Genomic DNA, 18,252 nt, shown 5'->3' with positions numbered 1-18,252 from the left:
TTATATTGACTGTGAATGCCCACAAAAAATTGAATCTCAAGGATATATATGGTAACACGTATGGACTTTGATAATACATTTATCTTGAACGGTGAACTTTGAACTTGATATGAAATTATCCTCCAAAGGATCATTGTTGTTCATAGATTGAAGCTCTGTGTGTTCCCTCCCCCTCCAGTTCCAGGCAGAGATCGAGTCCCTGCGCAGTCAACAGGAGGAGACCAGCACCGAGAACCAACGGCTCAAAGTGACCAATCAGGAGATGGAGACGCGGCTGGAGGGGATCCAACGGGAGCTCCAGGAGGCCCAGGATCGGCTGGTCACCCTCCAGGAGGAGGCAGCTCACCGGGAGGAGAAAGAGAGGTGAGGGACCCCCGCAAACTCCTCAGTGTGCAGATACACTGTACACACCATCACACAGTGTATACACACTGCTGTACATGGCACACGCATATAGCACAGTGTGTATACAGACTTAACACTGTTAAATACCCTGTACACACCCCTCATCTGCTGTACATAGTCCATACACACCACACACTGAGCACAGTCACCATGGTACCTGGTGTGTTGCATACAGGCTGAACACTGTGCAGAGAGCCACGGAACTGTGTGTGCCCCCACTGTGTAAGATCCACAGACTGTATACACACACAGTGACACACACTCTATACACAGACACAGCACCACACACAAACACACAAACTCTATACGCAGACACAGCCACACACACACAAACTATACACACACTCACACTCTATACTCAGACACGAGCACACACACACACACACACACACACGCACACACACTATACACAGACACAGAGACACTCACACATTCACACACACACACTCACACACACATGCACACACAGAGACACACACACAGACACTCACTCTATACACAGACACAGACAGCCACTCACACACAGAGACACACACAGCCACACACACAGAATCTATACACAGAGACACACACACACACACACAAACACTCTATACACAGACAGACAGATAGACACACTCCATAGACACACACAAACCCCGTTTCACACACCCACCACTCTCTGTGTATAAACTAACCACGTTCCACACACCCACCACGTTCTGTGTAAAAATGAAGTCGGTTCCACACACCCTCCACTCTTTGTGTAAAAACAAACCCCGTTCCACACAACCACCACTCCTTGTGTAAAAAGGAACCCCGTTCCACACACCCAACACTCCCTGTGTAAAAACAAACCCCGTTCCACACACCCACCACTCCCTGTGTAAAAACAAACCCCCGTTCCACACACCCATCAATCTCTGTGTAAAAACAAACCTCATTCCACACACCCATCACTCTCTGTGTAAAAACGAACCCCGTTCCAGACACCCACCACTCCCTGTGTAAAAATGAACCCCGTTCCACACACCCATCACTCTCTGTGTAAAAACAAACCCCATTCCACACAACCACCACTCTCTGTGTAAAAACAAACCCCGTTCCACACACCCACCACTCCCTGTGTAAAAACAAACCCCGTTCCACACACCCACCACTCTCTGAGTAAAAACAAACCCCGTTCCACACACCCACCACTCTCTGTGTAAAAACAAACCCCGTTCCACACACCCTCCACTCCCTGTGTAAAAACAAACCCCGTTCCACACACCCATCACTCCCTGTGTAAAAACAAACCCCGTTCCACACACCCACCACTCCCTGTGTAAAAACAAACCCCGTTCCACACACCCCCCACTCCCTGTGTAAAAACAAACCCCGTTCCACACACCCATCAATCTCTGTGTAAAAACAAACCTCATTCCACACACCCATCACACTCTGTGTAAAAACGAACCCCGTTCCACACACCCACCACTCCCTGTGTAAAAATGAACCCCGTTCCACACACCCATCAATCTCTGTGTAAAAACAAAGCTCATTCCACACACCCATCACTCTCTGTGTAAATACGAACCCCGTTCCACACACCCACCACTCCCTGTGTAAAAATGAACCCCGTTCCACACACCCACCACTCCCTGTGTAAAAACAAACCCCGTTCCACACACCCACCACTCCCTGTGTAAAAACAAAGCTCATTCCACACACCCACCACTCCCTGTGTAAAAACAAACCCCGTTCCACACACCCACCACTCTCTGTGTAAAAACAAACCCCGTTCCACACATCTATCACTCTCTGTGTAAAAACAAACCTCATTCCACACACCCTCCACTCCCTGTGTAAAAACAAACCCCGTTCCACACACCCACCACTCCCTGTGTAAAAACAAACCCCGTTCCACACACCCACCACTCTCTGTGTAAAAACAAACCCCGTTCCACACACCCATCACTCTCTGTGTAAAAACAAACCCCGTTCCACACACCCTCCACTCCCTGTGTAAAAACAAACCCCGTTCCACACACCCACCACTCCCTGTGTAAAAACAAACCCCGTTCCACACACCCTCCACTCCCTGTGTAAAAACAAACCCCGTTCCACACACCCACCACTCAATGTGTAAAAACAAACCCCGTTCCACACACCCACCACTCCCTGTGTAAAAACAAACCTCATTCCACACACCCACCACTCTCTGAGTAAAAACAAACCCCGTTCCACACACCCATCAGTCTCTGTGTAAAAACAAACGACGTTCCACACACCCACTCCTCCTTGTATAACAAAAATACCTCTGACATCACCTCTATACTTTACTGCAAATGTCTTTGAATCTTGCCCCTGATATTAGTTCGTGCCTTCCTGGGGTCATGTCTCTGTCTGTCCACGTGATCTATACCTCTCATCAAGTTGTTCCCCTTTATCAAGTCCGCTTTAATCCTTCGTCTCTCTTCTGTTCTCATTCCAGGGAGAGTAATCTATCGCCGGACACGGAGCGTGCAAAAGCTGATGCTGTTGTTCAGCAGGTAATATCGGATGTTCACGGTGGGGGGAGATGGGTGAGCTGATCCCGTGACTGCTGTGTGTGTCTGAGGTTGAACTCTCGGTTCTTTCTGGGGTGCAGTCGATCAGGTTCATTATCACTGACATATTTCATGAGGTCTGTTGTTGTCTGTCAGTGCAATACATAAAAATACAAATTATAACAAGACATATACTTTATATTGATTGTGAATGCCCACAAAAAATTGAATCTCAAGGATATATATGGTAACACGTATGGACTTTGATAATACATTTATCTTGAACGGTGAACTTTGAACTTGATATGAAATTATCCTCCAAAGGATCATTGTTGTTCATAGATTGAAGCTCTGTGTGTTCCCTCCCCCTCCAGTTCCAGGCAGAGATCGAGTCCCTGCGCGGTCAACAGGAGGAGACCAGCACCGAGAACCAACGGCTCAAAGTGACCAATCAGGAGATGGAGACGCGGCTGGAGGGGATCCAACGGGAGCTCCAGGAGGCCCAGGATCGGCTGGTCACCCTCCAGGAGGAGGCAGCTCACCGGGAGGAGAAAGAGAGGTGAGGGACCCCCGCAAACTCCTCAGGGTGCAGATACACTGTACACACCATCACACAGTGTATACACACTGCTGTACATGGCACACGCATATAGGACAGTGTGTATACAGACATAACACTGTTAAATACCCTGTACACACCCCTCATCTGCTGTACATAGTCCATACACACCACACACTGAGCACAGTCACCATGGTACCTGGTGTGTTGCATACAGGCTGAAAACTGTGCCGAGAGCAAAGGAACTGTGTGTGCCCTCACTGTGTAAGATCCACAGACTGTGTACACACACAGTGACACACACTCTATACACAGACACAGCACCACACACAAACACACAACCTCTATACGCAGACACAGCCACACAATCTATACACACACTCACACTCTATACTCAGACACGAGCACACACACACACACACACACACGCACACACACACTATACACAGACACAGAGAGACACTCACACACAGAGACACACACAGCCACACACACAGAATCTATACACAGAGACACACACTCACACACAAACACTCTATACACAGACAGACTGATAGACACACACACACTCCATAGACACACAGACATGCAAACACACACACTGACACACATTCAATACACAGACACAGACACACACACACAACCCACACACACACACACACACACACACAGTCTATACGCAGACACAGACAGACAGACACACACACACACACACACACACAAACCCCGTTTCACACACCCACCACTCTCTGTGTAAAAACTAACCCCGTTCCACACACCCACCACTCTCTGTGTAAAAATGAACCCCGTTCCACACACCCATCACTCTCAGTGTGAAAACAAACCCCTTCCACACACCCACCACTCCCTGTGTAAAAACAAACCCCGTTCACACACCCGTCACTCCCTGTGTAAAATCAAACCCCGTTCCACACACCCACCACTCTCTGTGTAAAAACAAGCCCCGTTCCACACACCCACCACTCTCTGTGTAAAAACAAACCCCGTTCCACACACCCATCACTCACTGTGTAAAATCAAACCCCGTTCCACACACCCACCACTCTCTGTGTAAAAACAAACCCCGTTCCACACACCCACCACTCCCTGTGTAAAAACAAACCCCGTTCCACACAACCACCACTCCCTGTGTAAAAACAAACCCCGTTCCACACGCCCATCACTCCCTGTGTAAAATCAAACCCCGTTCCACACACCCACCACTCTCTGTGTAAAAACAAACCCCGTTCCACACACCCACCACTCCCTGTGTAAAAACAAACCCCGTTCCACACACCCACCACTCCCTGTGTAAAATCAAACCCCGTTCCACACAACCACCACTCTCTGTGTAAAAACAAACCCCGTTCCACACACCCATCACTCTCTGTGTAAAAACAAAACCCGTTCCACACACCCACCACTCCTTGTGTAAAAATGAACCCCGTTCCACACAACCACCACTCCTTGTGTAAAAACAAACCCCGTTCCACACACCCACCACTCTCTGTGTAAAAACAAACCCCGTTCCACACACCCACCACTCCCTGTGTAAAAACAAACCCCGTTCCACACACCCACCACTCTCTATGTAAAAACAAACCCCGTTCCACACACCCACCACTCCCTGTGTAAAAACAAACCCCGTTCCACACAACCACCACTCTCTGTGTAAAAACAAACCCCGTTCCACACACCCATCACTCCCTGTGTAAAATCAAACCCCGTTCCACACATCCACCACTCTCTGTGTAAAAACAAACCCCGTTCCACACACCCATCACTCCCTGTGTAAAATCAAACCCCGTTCCACACACCCACCACTCTCTGTGTAAAAACAAACCCCGTTCCACACACCCTCCACTCCCTGTGTAAAAACAAACCTCGTTCCACACACCCACCACTCACTGAGTAAAAACAAAACCCGTTTCACACACCCTCCACTATCTGTGTAAAAACAAACCCCATTCCACACACCCATCACTCTCTGTGTAAAAACAAACCCCGTTCCACACACCCACCACTCTCTGTGTAAAAACAAACCCCGTTCCACACACCCACCACTCCCTGTGTAAAAACAAACCCCGTTCCACACACCCACCACTCTCTGAGTAAAAACAAACCCCGTTCCACACACCCACCACTCTCTGTGTAAAAACAAACCCCGTTCCACACACCCTCCACTCCCTGTGTAAAAACAAACCCCGTTCCACACACCCATCACTCCCTGTGTAAAAACAAACCCCGTTCCACACACCCACCACTCCCTGTGTAAAAACAAACCCCGTTCCACACACCCCCCACTCCCTGTGTAAAAACAAACCCCGTTCCACACACCCATCAATCTCTGTGTAAAAACAAACCTCATTCCACACACCCATCACACTCTGTGTAAAAACGAACCCCGTTCCACACACCCACCACTCCCTGTGTAAAAATGAACCCCGTTCCACACACCCATCAATCTCTGTGTAAAAACAAAGCTCATTCCACACACCCATCACTCTCTGTGTAAATACGAACCCCGTTCCACACACCCACCACTCCCTGTGTAAAAATGAACCCCGTTCCACACACCCACCACTCCCTGTGTAAAAACAAACCCCGTTCCACACACCCACCACTCCCTGTGTAAAAACAAAGCTCATTCCACACACCCACCACTCCCTGTGTAAAAACAAACCCCGTTCCACACACCCACCACTCTCTGTGTAAAAACAAACCCCGTTCCACACATCTATCACTCTCTGTGTAAAAACAAACCTCATTCCACACACCCTCCACTCCCTGTGTAAAAACAAACCCCGTTCCACACACCCACCACTCCCTGTGTAAAAACAAACCCCGTTCCACACACCCACCACTCTCTGTGTAAAAACAAACCCCGTTCCACACACCCATCACTCTCTGTGTAAAAACAAACCCCGTTCCACACACCCTCCACTCCCTGTGTAAAAACAAACCCCGTTCCACACACCCACCACTCCCTGTGTAAAAACAAACCCCGTTCCACACACCCTCCACTCCCTGTGTAAAAACAAACCCCGTTCCACACACCCACCACTCACTGTGTAAAAACAAACCCCGTTCCACACACCCACCACTCCCTGTGTAAAAACAAACCTCATTCCACACACCCACCACTCTCTGAGTAAAAACAAACCTCGTTCCACACACCCATCAGTCTCTGTGTAAAAACAAACGACGTTCCACACACCCACTCCTCCTTGTATAACAAAAATACCTCTGACATCACCTCTATACTTTACTGCAAATGTCTTTGAATCTTGCCCCTGATATTAGTTCGTGCCTTCCTGGGGTCATGTCTCTGTCTGTCCACGTGATCTATACCTCTCATCAAGTTGTTCCCCTTTATCAAGTCCGCTTTAATCCTTCGTCTCTCTTCTGTTCTCATTCCAGGGAGAGTAATCTATCGCCGGACACGGAGCGTGCAAAAGCTGATGCTGTTGTTCAGCAGGTAATATCGGATGTTCACGGTGGGGGGAGATGGGTGAGCTGATCCCGTGACTGCTGTGTGTGTCTGAGGTTGAACTCTCGGTTCTTTCTGGGGTGCAGTCGATCAGGTTCATTATCACTGACATATTTCATGAGGTCTGTTGTTGTCTGTCAGTGCAATACATAAAAATACAAATTATAACAAGACATATACTTTATATTGATTGTGAATGCCCACAAAAAATTGAATCTCAAGGATATATATGGTAACACGTATGGACTTTGATAATACATTTATCTTGAACGGTGAACTTTGAACTTGATATGAAATTATCCTCCAAAGGATCATTGTTGTTCATAGATTGAAGCTCTGTGTGTTCCCTCCCCCTCCAGTTCCAGGCAGAGATCGAGTCCCTGCGCGGTCAACAGGAGGAGACCAGCACCGAGAACCAACGGCTCAAAGTGACCAATCAGGAGATGGAGACGCGGCTGGAGGGGATCCAACGGGAGCTCCAGGAGGCCCAGGATCGGCTGGTCACCCTCCAGGAGGAGGCAGCTCACCGGGAGGAGAAAGAGAGGTGAGGGACCCCCGCAAACTCCTCAGGGTGCAGATACACTGTACACACCATCACACAGTGTATACACACTGCTGTACATGGCACACGCATATAGGACAGTGTGTATACAGACATAACACTGTTAAATACCCTGTACACACCCCTCATCTGCTGTACATAGTCCATACACACCACACACTGAGCACAGTCACCATGGTACCTGGTGTGTTGCATACAGGCTGAAAACTGTGCCGAGAGCAAAGGAACTGTGTGTGCCCTCACTGTGTAAGATCCACAGACTGTGTACACACACAGTGACACACACTCTATACACAGACACAGCACCACACACAAACACACAACCTCTATACGCAGACACAGCCACACAATCTATACACACACTCACACTCTATACTCAGACACGAGCACACACACACACACACACACGCACACACACACTATACACAGACACAGAGAGACACTCACACACAGAGACACACACAGCCACACACACAGAATCTATACACAGAGACACACACTCACACACAAACACTCTATACACAGACAGACTGATAGACACACACACACTCCATAGACACACAGACATGCAAACACACACACTGACACACATTCAATACACAGACACAGACACACACACACAACCCACACACACACACACACACACACACAGTCTATACGCAGACACAGACAGACAGACAGACACACACACACACACACACAAACCCCGTTTCACACACCCACCACTCTCTGTGTAAAAACTAACCCCGTTCCACACACCCACCACTCTCTGTGTAAAAATGAACCCCGTTCCACACACCCATCACTCTCAGTGTGAAAACAAACCCCTTCCACACACCCACCACTCCCTGTGTAAAAACAAACCCCGTTCACACACCCGTCACTCCCTGTGTAAAATCAAACCCCGTTCCACACACCCACCACTCTCTGTGTAAAAACAAGCCCCGTTCCACACACCCACCACTCTCTGTGTAAAAACAAACCCCGTTCCACACACCCATCACTCACTGTGTAAAATCAAACCCCGTTCCACACACCCACCACTCTCTGTGTAAAAACAAACCCCGTTCCACACACCCACCACTCCCTGTGTAAAAACAAACCCCGTTCCACACAACCACCACTCCCTGTGTAAAAACAAACCCCGTTCCACACGCCCATCACTCCCTGTGTAAAATCAAACCCCGTTCCACACACCCACCACTCTCTGTGTAAAAACAAACCCCGTTCCACACACCCACCACTCCCTGTGTAAAAACAAACCCCGTTCCACACACCCACCACTCCCTGTGTAAAATCAAACCCCGTTCCACACAACCACCACTCTCTGTGTAAAAACAAACCCCGTTCCACACACCCATCACTCTCTGTGTAAAAACAAAACCCGTTCCACACACCCACCACTCCTTGTGTAAAAATGAACCCCGTTCCACACAACCACCACTCCTTGTGTAAAAACAAACCCCGTTCCACACACCCACCACTCTCTGTGTAAAAACAAACCCCGTTCCACACACCCACCACTCCCTGTGTAAAAACAAACCCCGTTCCACACACCCACCACTCTCTATGTAAAAACAAACCCCGTTCCACACACCCACCACTCCCTGTGTAAAAACAAACCCCGTTCCACACAACCACCACTCTCTGTGTAAAAACAAACCCCGTTCCACACACCCATCACTCCCTGTGTAAAATCAAACCCCGTTCCACACATCCACCACTCTCTGTGTAAAAACAAACCCCGTTCCACACACCCATCACTCCCTGTGTAAAATCAAACCCCGTTCCACACACCCACCACTCTCTGTGTAAAAACAAACCCCGTTCCACACACCCTCCACTCCCTGTGTAAAAACAAACCTCGTTCCACACACCCACCACTCACTGAGTAAAAACAAAACCCGTTTCACACACCCTCCACTATCTGTGTAAAAACAAACCCCATTCCACACACCCATCACTCTCTGTGTAAAAACAAACCCCGTTCCACACACCCACCACTCTCTGTGTAAAAACAAACCCCGTTCCACACACCCATCACTCTCTGTGTAAAAACAAACCCCATTCCACACACTCACCACTCCCTGTGTAAAAACAAACCTCATTCCACACACCCATCACTCTCTGTGTAAAAACAAACCCCGTTCCACACACTCACCACTCCCTGTGTAAAAACAAACCTCATTCCACACACCCATCACTCTCTGTGTAAAAATGAACCCCGTTCCACACACCCACCACTCCCTGTGTAAAAACAAACCCCGTTCCACACACCCATCACTCCCTGTGTAAAAACAAACCCCGTTCCACACACCCATCACTCTCTGTGTAAAAATGAAACTCGTTCCGCACACCCACCTCATTCTGTGTAAAAATGAACCCCGTTCCACACACCCACCACTCCCTGTGTAAAAACAAATCCCGTTGCACACACCCACAACTCCCTGTGTAAAAACAAATGACGTTCCACACACCCACTCCTCCCTGTATAACAAAAATACCTCTGACATCACCTCTATACTTTCCTGCAAATGTCTTTGAATCTTGCCCCTGATATTAGTTCGTGCCTTCCTGGGGTCATGTCTCTGGCGTCCACGTGATCTATACCTCTCATCAAGTTGTTCCCCTTTATCAAGTCCGTTTTAATCCTTCGTCTCTCTTCTGTTCTCATTCCAGGGAGAGTAATCTATCGCCGGACACGGAGCGTGCAAAAGCTGATGCTGTTGTTCTGCAGGTAATATCGGATGTTCACGGTGGGGGGAGATGGGTGAGCTGATCCCGTGACTGCTGTGTGTGTCTGAGGTTGAACTCTCGGTTCTGTCTGGGGTGCAGTCGATCAGGTTTATTATCACTGACATATTTCATGAGGTTTGTTGTTGTCTGTCAGTGCAATACATAAAAATACAAATTATAACAAGACATATACTTTATATTGATTGTGAATGCCCACAAAAAATTGAATCTCAAGGATATATATGGTAACACGTATGGACTTTGATAATACATTTATCTTGAACTTTGAACTTGATAAGAAATTATCCTCCAAAGGATCATTGTTGTTCATAGATTGAAGCTCTGTGTGTTCCCTCCCCCTCCAGTTCCAGGCAGAGATCGAGTCCCTGCGCGGTCAACAGGAGGAGACCAGCACCGAGAACCAACGGCTCAAAGTGACCAATCAGGAGATGGAGACGCGGCTGGAGGGGATCCAACGGGAGCTCCAGGAGGCCCAGGATCGGCTGGTCACCCTCCAGGAGGAGGCAGCTCACCGGGAGGAGAAAGAGAGGTGAGGGACCCCCGCAACCTCCTCAGTGTGCAGATACACTGTACACACCATCACACAGTGTATACACACTGCTGTACATGGCACACGCATATAGCACAGTGTGTATACAGACTTAACACTGTTAAATACCCTGTACACACCCCTCATCTGCTGTACATAGTCCATACACACCACACACTGAGCACAGTCACCATGGTACCTGGTGTGTTGCATACAGGCTGAACACTGTGCAGAGAGCCACGGAACTGTGTGTGCCCCCACTGTGTAAGATCCACAGACTGTATACACACACAGTGACACACACTCTACACACAGACACAGCACCACACACCAGCATACAAACTCTATACGCAGACACAGCCACACACACACAATCTATACACACACTCACACTCTATACTCAGACATGAGCACACACACACACACACACGCGCACACACACACTATACACAGACACAGAGAGACACTCACACATACACACACATACACACTCACACACACATGCACACACAGAGACACACACACAGAAACTATACACAGAGACACACACACACACACAAACACTCTATACACAGACAGACAGATAGACACACACACACTCCATAGACACACAGACATGCAAACACACACAATGACACACATTCAATACACAGACACAGCCACACACACACAACCCACACACACACACACACACACACACACAGTCTATACGCAGACACAGACAGACAGACAGACAGACACACACACACACACACACAAACCCCGTTTCACACACCCACCACTCTCTGTGTATAAACTAACCCGGTTCCACACACCCACCACTTTCTGTGTAAAAATGAAGTCCTTTCCACACACCCTCCACTCTTTGTGTAAAAACGAACCCCGTTCCACACACCCACCACTCTCTGTGTAAAAACAAACCCCGTTCCACACAACCACCACTCCCTGTGTAAAAACAAACCCCATTCCACACAACCACCACTCCCTGTGTAGAAACAAACCCCGTTCCACACACCCACCACTCTCTGTGTAAAAACAAATCCCATTGCACACACCCACCACTCCCTGTGTAAAAACAAACCCCGTTCCACACAACCACCACTCCCTGTGTAAAAACAAACCCCATTCCACACAACCACCACTCCCTGTGTAAAAACAAACCCCGTTCCACACAACCACCACTCCCTGTGTAAAAACAATCCCCGTTCCACACACCCACCACTCTCTGTGTAAAAACAAACCCCGTTCCACACACCCACCACTCCCTGTGTAAAAACAAACTCCGTTCCACACACCCACCACTCCCTGTGTAAAAACAAACCTCATTCCACACACCCACCACTCTCTGTGTAAAAACAAACCCCGTTCCACACACTCACCACTCTCTGTGTAAAAACAAACCCCGTTCCACACACCCACCACTCCCTGTGTAAAAACAAACCTCATTCCACACACCCACCACTCTCTGTGTAAAAACAAACCCCGTTCCACACACCCACCACTCCTTGTGTAAAAACCAACCCCGTTCCACACACCCACCACTCTCTGTGTAAAAACAAACCCCGTTCCACACACCCACCACTCCTTGTGTAAAAACCAACCCCGTTCCACACACCCACCACTCTCTGTGTAAAATCAAACCCCGTTCCACACACCCACCACTCCTTGTGTAAAAACAAACCCCGTTCCACACACCCACCACTCCCTGTGTAAAAACAAACCCTGTTCCACACAACCACCACTCCCTGTGTAAAAACAAACCCCGTTCCACACACCCACCACTCTCTGTGTAAAAATGAACCCCTTTCCACACACCCACCACTCATTGTGTAAAAACAAACCACGTTCCACACAACCACCACTCCTTGTGTAAAAATGAACCCCGTTCCACACACCCACCACCCCCTGTGTAAAAACAAACCCCGTTCCACACACCCATCACTCTCTGTGTAAAAACAAACCTCATTTCACACACCCACCACTCCCTGTGTAAAAACAAACCCCGTTCCACACACCCACCACTCCCTGTGTAGAAACAAACCCCGTTCCACACAACCACCACTCCCTGTGTAGAAACAAACCCCGTTCCACATAACCACCACTCCCTGTGTAAAAACGAACCCCGTTCCACACACCCACCACTCTCTGTGTAAAAACAAACCCCGTTCCACACACCCACCACTCCCTGTGCAAACACAAACCCCGTTCCACACAACCACCACTCCCTGTGTAAAAACAAACCCCGTTCCACACACACACCACTCCCTGTGTAAAAACAAACCCCGTTCCACACACTCACCACTCTCTGTGTAAAAACAAACCCCGTTCCACACACCCATCACTCTCTGTGTAAAAACAAACCACATTCCACACACCCATCACTCTCTGTGTAAAAACGAACCCCGTTCCACACACCCACCACTCCCTGTGTAAAAATGAACCCCGTTCCACACACCCACCACTCCCTGTGTAAAAACAAATCCCGTTCCACACACCCACCACTCTCTGTGTAAAAACAAACCCCGTTCCACACACCCACCACTCCCTGTGTAAAACCAACCCCATTCCACACACCCACCACTCCCTGTGTAAAAACAAACCCCGTTCCACACACCCACCACTCTCTGAGTAAAAACAATCCCCGTTCCACACACCCATCAGTCTCTGTGTAAAAACAAACGACGTTCCACACACCCACTCCTCCTTGTATAACAAAAATACCTCTGACATCACCTCTATACTTTACTGCAAATGTCTTTGAATCTTGCCCCTGATATTAGTTCGTGCCTTCCTGGGGTCATGTCTCTGGCGTCCACGTGATCTATACCTCTCATCAAGTTGTTCCCCTTTATCAAGTCCGTTTTAATCCTTCGTCTCTCTTCTGTTCTCATTCCAGGGAGAGTAATCTATCGCCGGACACGGAGCATGCAAAAGCTGATGCTGTTGTTCAGCAGGTAATATCGGATGTTCACGGTGGGGGGAGATGGGTGAGCTGATCCCGTGACTGCTGTGTGTGTCTGAGGTTGAACTCTCGGTTCTTTCTGGGGTGCAGTTGATCAGGTTCATTATCACTGACATATTTCATGAGGTCTGTTGTTGTCTGTCAGTGCAATACATAAAAATACAAATTATAACAAGACATATACTTTATATTGATTGTGAATGCCCACAAAAAATTGAATCTCAAGGATATATATGGTAACACGTATGGACTTTGATAATACATTTATCTTGAACGGTGAACTTTGAACTTGATATGAAATTATCCTCCAAAGGATCATTGTTGTTCATAGATTGAAGCTCTGTGTGTTCCCTCCCCCTCCAGTTCCAGGCAGAGATCGAGTCCCTGCGCGGTCAACAGGAGGAGACCAGCACCGAGAACCAACGGCTCAAAGTGACCAATCAGGAGATGGAGACGCGGCTGGAGGGGATCCAACGGGAGCTCCAGGAGGCCCAGGATCGGCTGGTCACCCTCCAGGAGGAGGCAGCTCACCGGGAGGAGAAAGAGAGGTGAGGGACCCCCGCAAACTCCTCAGTGTGCAGATACAGTGTACACACCATCACACAGTGTATACACACTGCTGTACATGGCACACGCATATAGCACAGTGTGTATACAGACTTAACACTGTTAAATACCCTGTACACACCCCTCATCTGCTGTACATAGTCCATACACACCACACACTGAGCACAGTCACCATGGTACCTGCTGTGTTGCATACAGGCTGAACACTGTGCAAGAGAGCCATGGAACAGTGTGTGCCCCCACTGTGTAAGATCCACAGACTGTACACACACACACTCTATAGACACACACACAGTGACACACACTCTATACACAGACACAGCACCACACACAAACACACAAACTCCATACGCAGACACAGCCACGCACACACAATCTATACACAGACACACACACACAAACAGACAAACTCTATACGCAGACACAGCCACACACACACAATCTATACACACACTCACATTCTATACTCAGACACGAGCACACACGCACACACACACTATACATAGACACAGAGAGACACTCACACATACACACACACACTCACACACACAGAGACACACACACACACCCACTCTATACACACACCGACACACACAGACACACACACACTCCATAGACACACAGACATGCAAACACACACACTGACACACATTCAATACACAGACAGAGCCACACACACACAACCCACACACACACACACACACACACACACACACACACACACAAACCCTGTTCCACACACCCACCACTCTCTGTGTAAAAACCAACCCCGTTCCACACACTCACCACTCCCTGTGTAAAAACAAACCCCGTTCCACACACCCACCACTCTCTGTGTAAAAACAAACCCCGTTCCACACACCCACCACTCTCTGTGTAAAAACAATCCCCGTTCCACACACCCATCACTCTCTGTGTAAAAACAAACCCCGTTCCACACACCCATCACTCCCTGTGTAAAAACAAACCCCGTTCCACATAACCACCACTCCCTGTGTAAAAACAAACCCCGTTCCACACACCCACCACTCCCTGTGTAAAAACAAACCCCGTTCCACATAACCACCACTCCCTGTGTAAAAACAAACCCCGTTCCACACACCCACCACTCTCTGTGTAAAAACAATCCCCGTTCCACACACCCATCACTCTCTGTGTAAAAACAATCCCCGTTCCACACACCCATCACTCTCTGTGTAAAAACAAACCCCGTTCCACACACCCATCACTCTCTGTGTAAAAACAAACCCCGTTCCACACACCCACAACTCCCTGTGTAAAAATAAACCCCGTTCCACACACCCATCACTCTCTGAGTATAAACAATCCCCGTTCCACACACCCATCACTCTCTGTGTAAAAACAAACCCCGTTCCACACACCCATCACTCTCTGTGTAAAAACAAACCCCGTTCCACACACCCATCACTCCCTGTGTAATAACAAACGACGTTCCACACACCCACTCCTCCCTGTATAACAAAAATACCTCTGACATCACCTCTATACTTTCCTGCAAATGTCTTTGAATCTTGCCCCTGATATTAGTTCGTGCCTTCCTGGGGTCATGTCTCTGGCGTCCACGTGATCTATACCTCTCATCAAATTGTTCCCCTTTATCAAGTCCGCTTTTTTCCTTCGTCTCTCTTCTGTTCTCATTCCAGGGAGAGTAATCTATCGCCGGACACGGAGCGTGCAAAAGCTGATGCTGTTGTTCAGCAGGTAATATCGGCTGTTCACGGTGGGGGGAGATGGGTGAGCTGATCCCGTGACTGCTGTGTGTGTCTGAGGTTGATCTCTCGGTTCTGTCTGGGGTGCAATCGATCAGGTTCATTATCACTGACATATTTCATGAGATTTGTTGTTTAGTTGCAGCCCGGCAGTGCAATACTTTTAGTTATGACAGGAAACATGTACAGTCTAGTAAGTAGTGTGAAAAGAGATTAAAGCGTGAGGTAGTGTTCATGGGGTCATTGACCATTCAGAAAAATGGTGGCGGAGGTGAAGATGTTTGCATCCCACACATAACATTCCCTCTCGGAATTTCCACCGCTGTGTGGACCAGCCACTGCTCCGAATGGGAAATTTTCACATGGCCTGAAAACTGTGTGGCTCTTCAATTTTTTTTTGTATTATGCACTCTATTGACACTTAGAATAATGAAAAGTGAACAATCGAATCCTTGAAGAGTTAAATGAAAGAAAGCACAACAAATGAAATCATTCATATTTCATAATTTTTTGAACTTGCGCAACATTGGCATTTGCATTCAGCGAGCGCGGGGTTAATTAACAATCAGATACCAAATTCCATTCTGTGTTTATTGTTACTATTTGTAAATGTATTGTAACCTCAAAGCACTGACGATGTAAATAGACTGAAGCTCTAAAATGTTTCAATGTAAAGGTTGTGGTATGCTTATCATTTAGAAATTAATGGATTACATTCATTGACACATTATATAATTACAGGGTGATTCACAAGATTCAAAGTGCTTTATTATTAAAGAATGTACAAATCATAGAAACTTGAGATTTGTTTGCTTACAGGCAGTCGCAAATCAAGGAACTTGAAAGAACCCAATTAAAACGAATGTAAGAGCAACACCCCTCCCCCCCGACACACCCACGGGGAAAGGGAAAAAAACAAAAAAACGAAACAACGCAACATAAACAATTTCACGAGAATAGTTTTCGAGATTATATGAACATTATAGAAAAGGACATTCTGGATGCATGGCGACAAAGGCTTTGTTCAGGGGGGCATTTCACCCGCACAGCTCCGAGGGAACAGCGGCCCCACACCAGCAGGTTCAGGAACAGATTCCTCCCCCCCCCCCCAAACATCCGGCTCTTCAACCGAAGGGAATAGGTACCCACAACCCACCGACTCACTTTCTTTACAACCCATGTGGCCAATATCAGTTACTTATTTATTTGTTTGTTTGCTATTATTTGCTTTTCCTTTTATACGGGCACAGTTTGCCCAGGAGCAGAAGAGAGGGAAACAGCCGAACAGAGAGAGTGAGTCAGAGAGAATGAGGGCAGAATGGATGAATTGAGAGAGTTGGAGAAGGAAAGGACTGACAGGAGAGCCGATCAGAGTGTAAAACAGTTCTGAAAAGAGTGACAGAAAAACAGATAAGGAGAGAGGATGTTGAATAGATGAAGCTGAGGTCCTGATTGGAGGACTTTCAGAGGACATACTGATTGGAGTGATCCCTCTGTCTGTTCCCTCCCCCTCCAGCTCCAGGCGGAGATCGAGTCCCTGCGCGGTCAACAGGAGGAGACCAGCACTGAGAACCAGCAGCTCAAAGTGACCAATCAGGAGATGGAGACGCGGCTGGAGGGGATCCAACGGGAGCTTCAGGAGGCCCAGGATCGGCTGGTCACCCTCCAGGAGGAGGCAGCTCACCGGGAGGAGAAGGAAGGGTGAGGAATTCCTCAGAAGAGTGGAGTCACATCATACATTTTCATGTCAGTTTTTCCCAATCCTGCTATTCCCACTCTTCTCCCTTAGGGATTGATGGACATGTTATTCACTGTTTTCTGATCCACTCCTTTGAACAACTGAATAATCCCATTTTAATTTCACTTCCCATTCCCATTTCAACATGTTAGTCCATGACTCCTCTTCTGCCATAACAAGGCCATTATCAAGTTGAGAAGCAACACCTCACATCCCACCTGGGTAGCATCCAACCTGGTGGTGTGAACATCTATTTCTCCAAGTGCTGGTAGTTTCTTCCAACCTCTTCCTTCTGTCTTTTTTCCATTCCTCATCACGGTTCACCTCTCACTCCATCTCTTCTCCTCACTGCCCATCCCCTCGGTCGTTGCCTCTCCTCCGTCCCTTTCTCCCATGGTCCATTCTCCTCTCCTATCAGACTGCCTCTTCTTCAACCTTTTGCC

At 48.0% G+C, this 18,252-nt stretch overlaps 1 protein-coding gene across 1 annotated transcript in view; it reads left to right on the top strand.

Moving 5' to 3' along the window:
• LOC132395186 (trichohyalin-like) overlaps nucleotides 1-18,252 on the top strand; it is a 252,206-nt gene that overhangs the window by 139,400 nt on the left and 94,554 nt on the right. The window contains 2 exon segments of the mRNA XM_059971479.1: nucleotides 154-390; nucleotides 17,557-17,772. Of these exon segments, the coding sequence (XP_059827462.1) occupies nucleotides 154-390; nucleotides 17,557-17,772 (453 nt within the window).

This window comes from Hypanus sabinus, chromosome 6 (genome assembly GCF_030144855.1).
Source record: "Hypanus sabinus isolate sHypSab1 chromosome 6, sHypSab1.hap1, whole genome shotgun sequence".
Lineage (NCBI taxonomy): Eukaryota > Metazoa > Chordata > Chondrichthyes > Myliobatiformes > Dasyatidae > Hypanus > Hypanus sabinus.
This window is presented reverse-complemented; position numbering and strand designations above follow the sequence as displayed.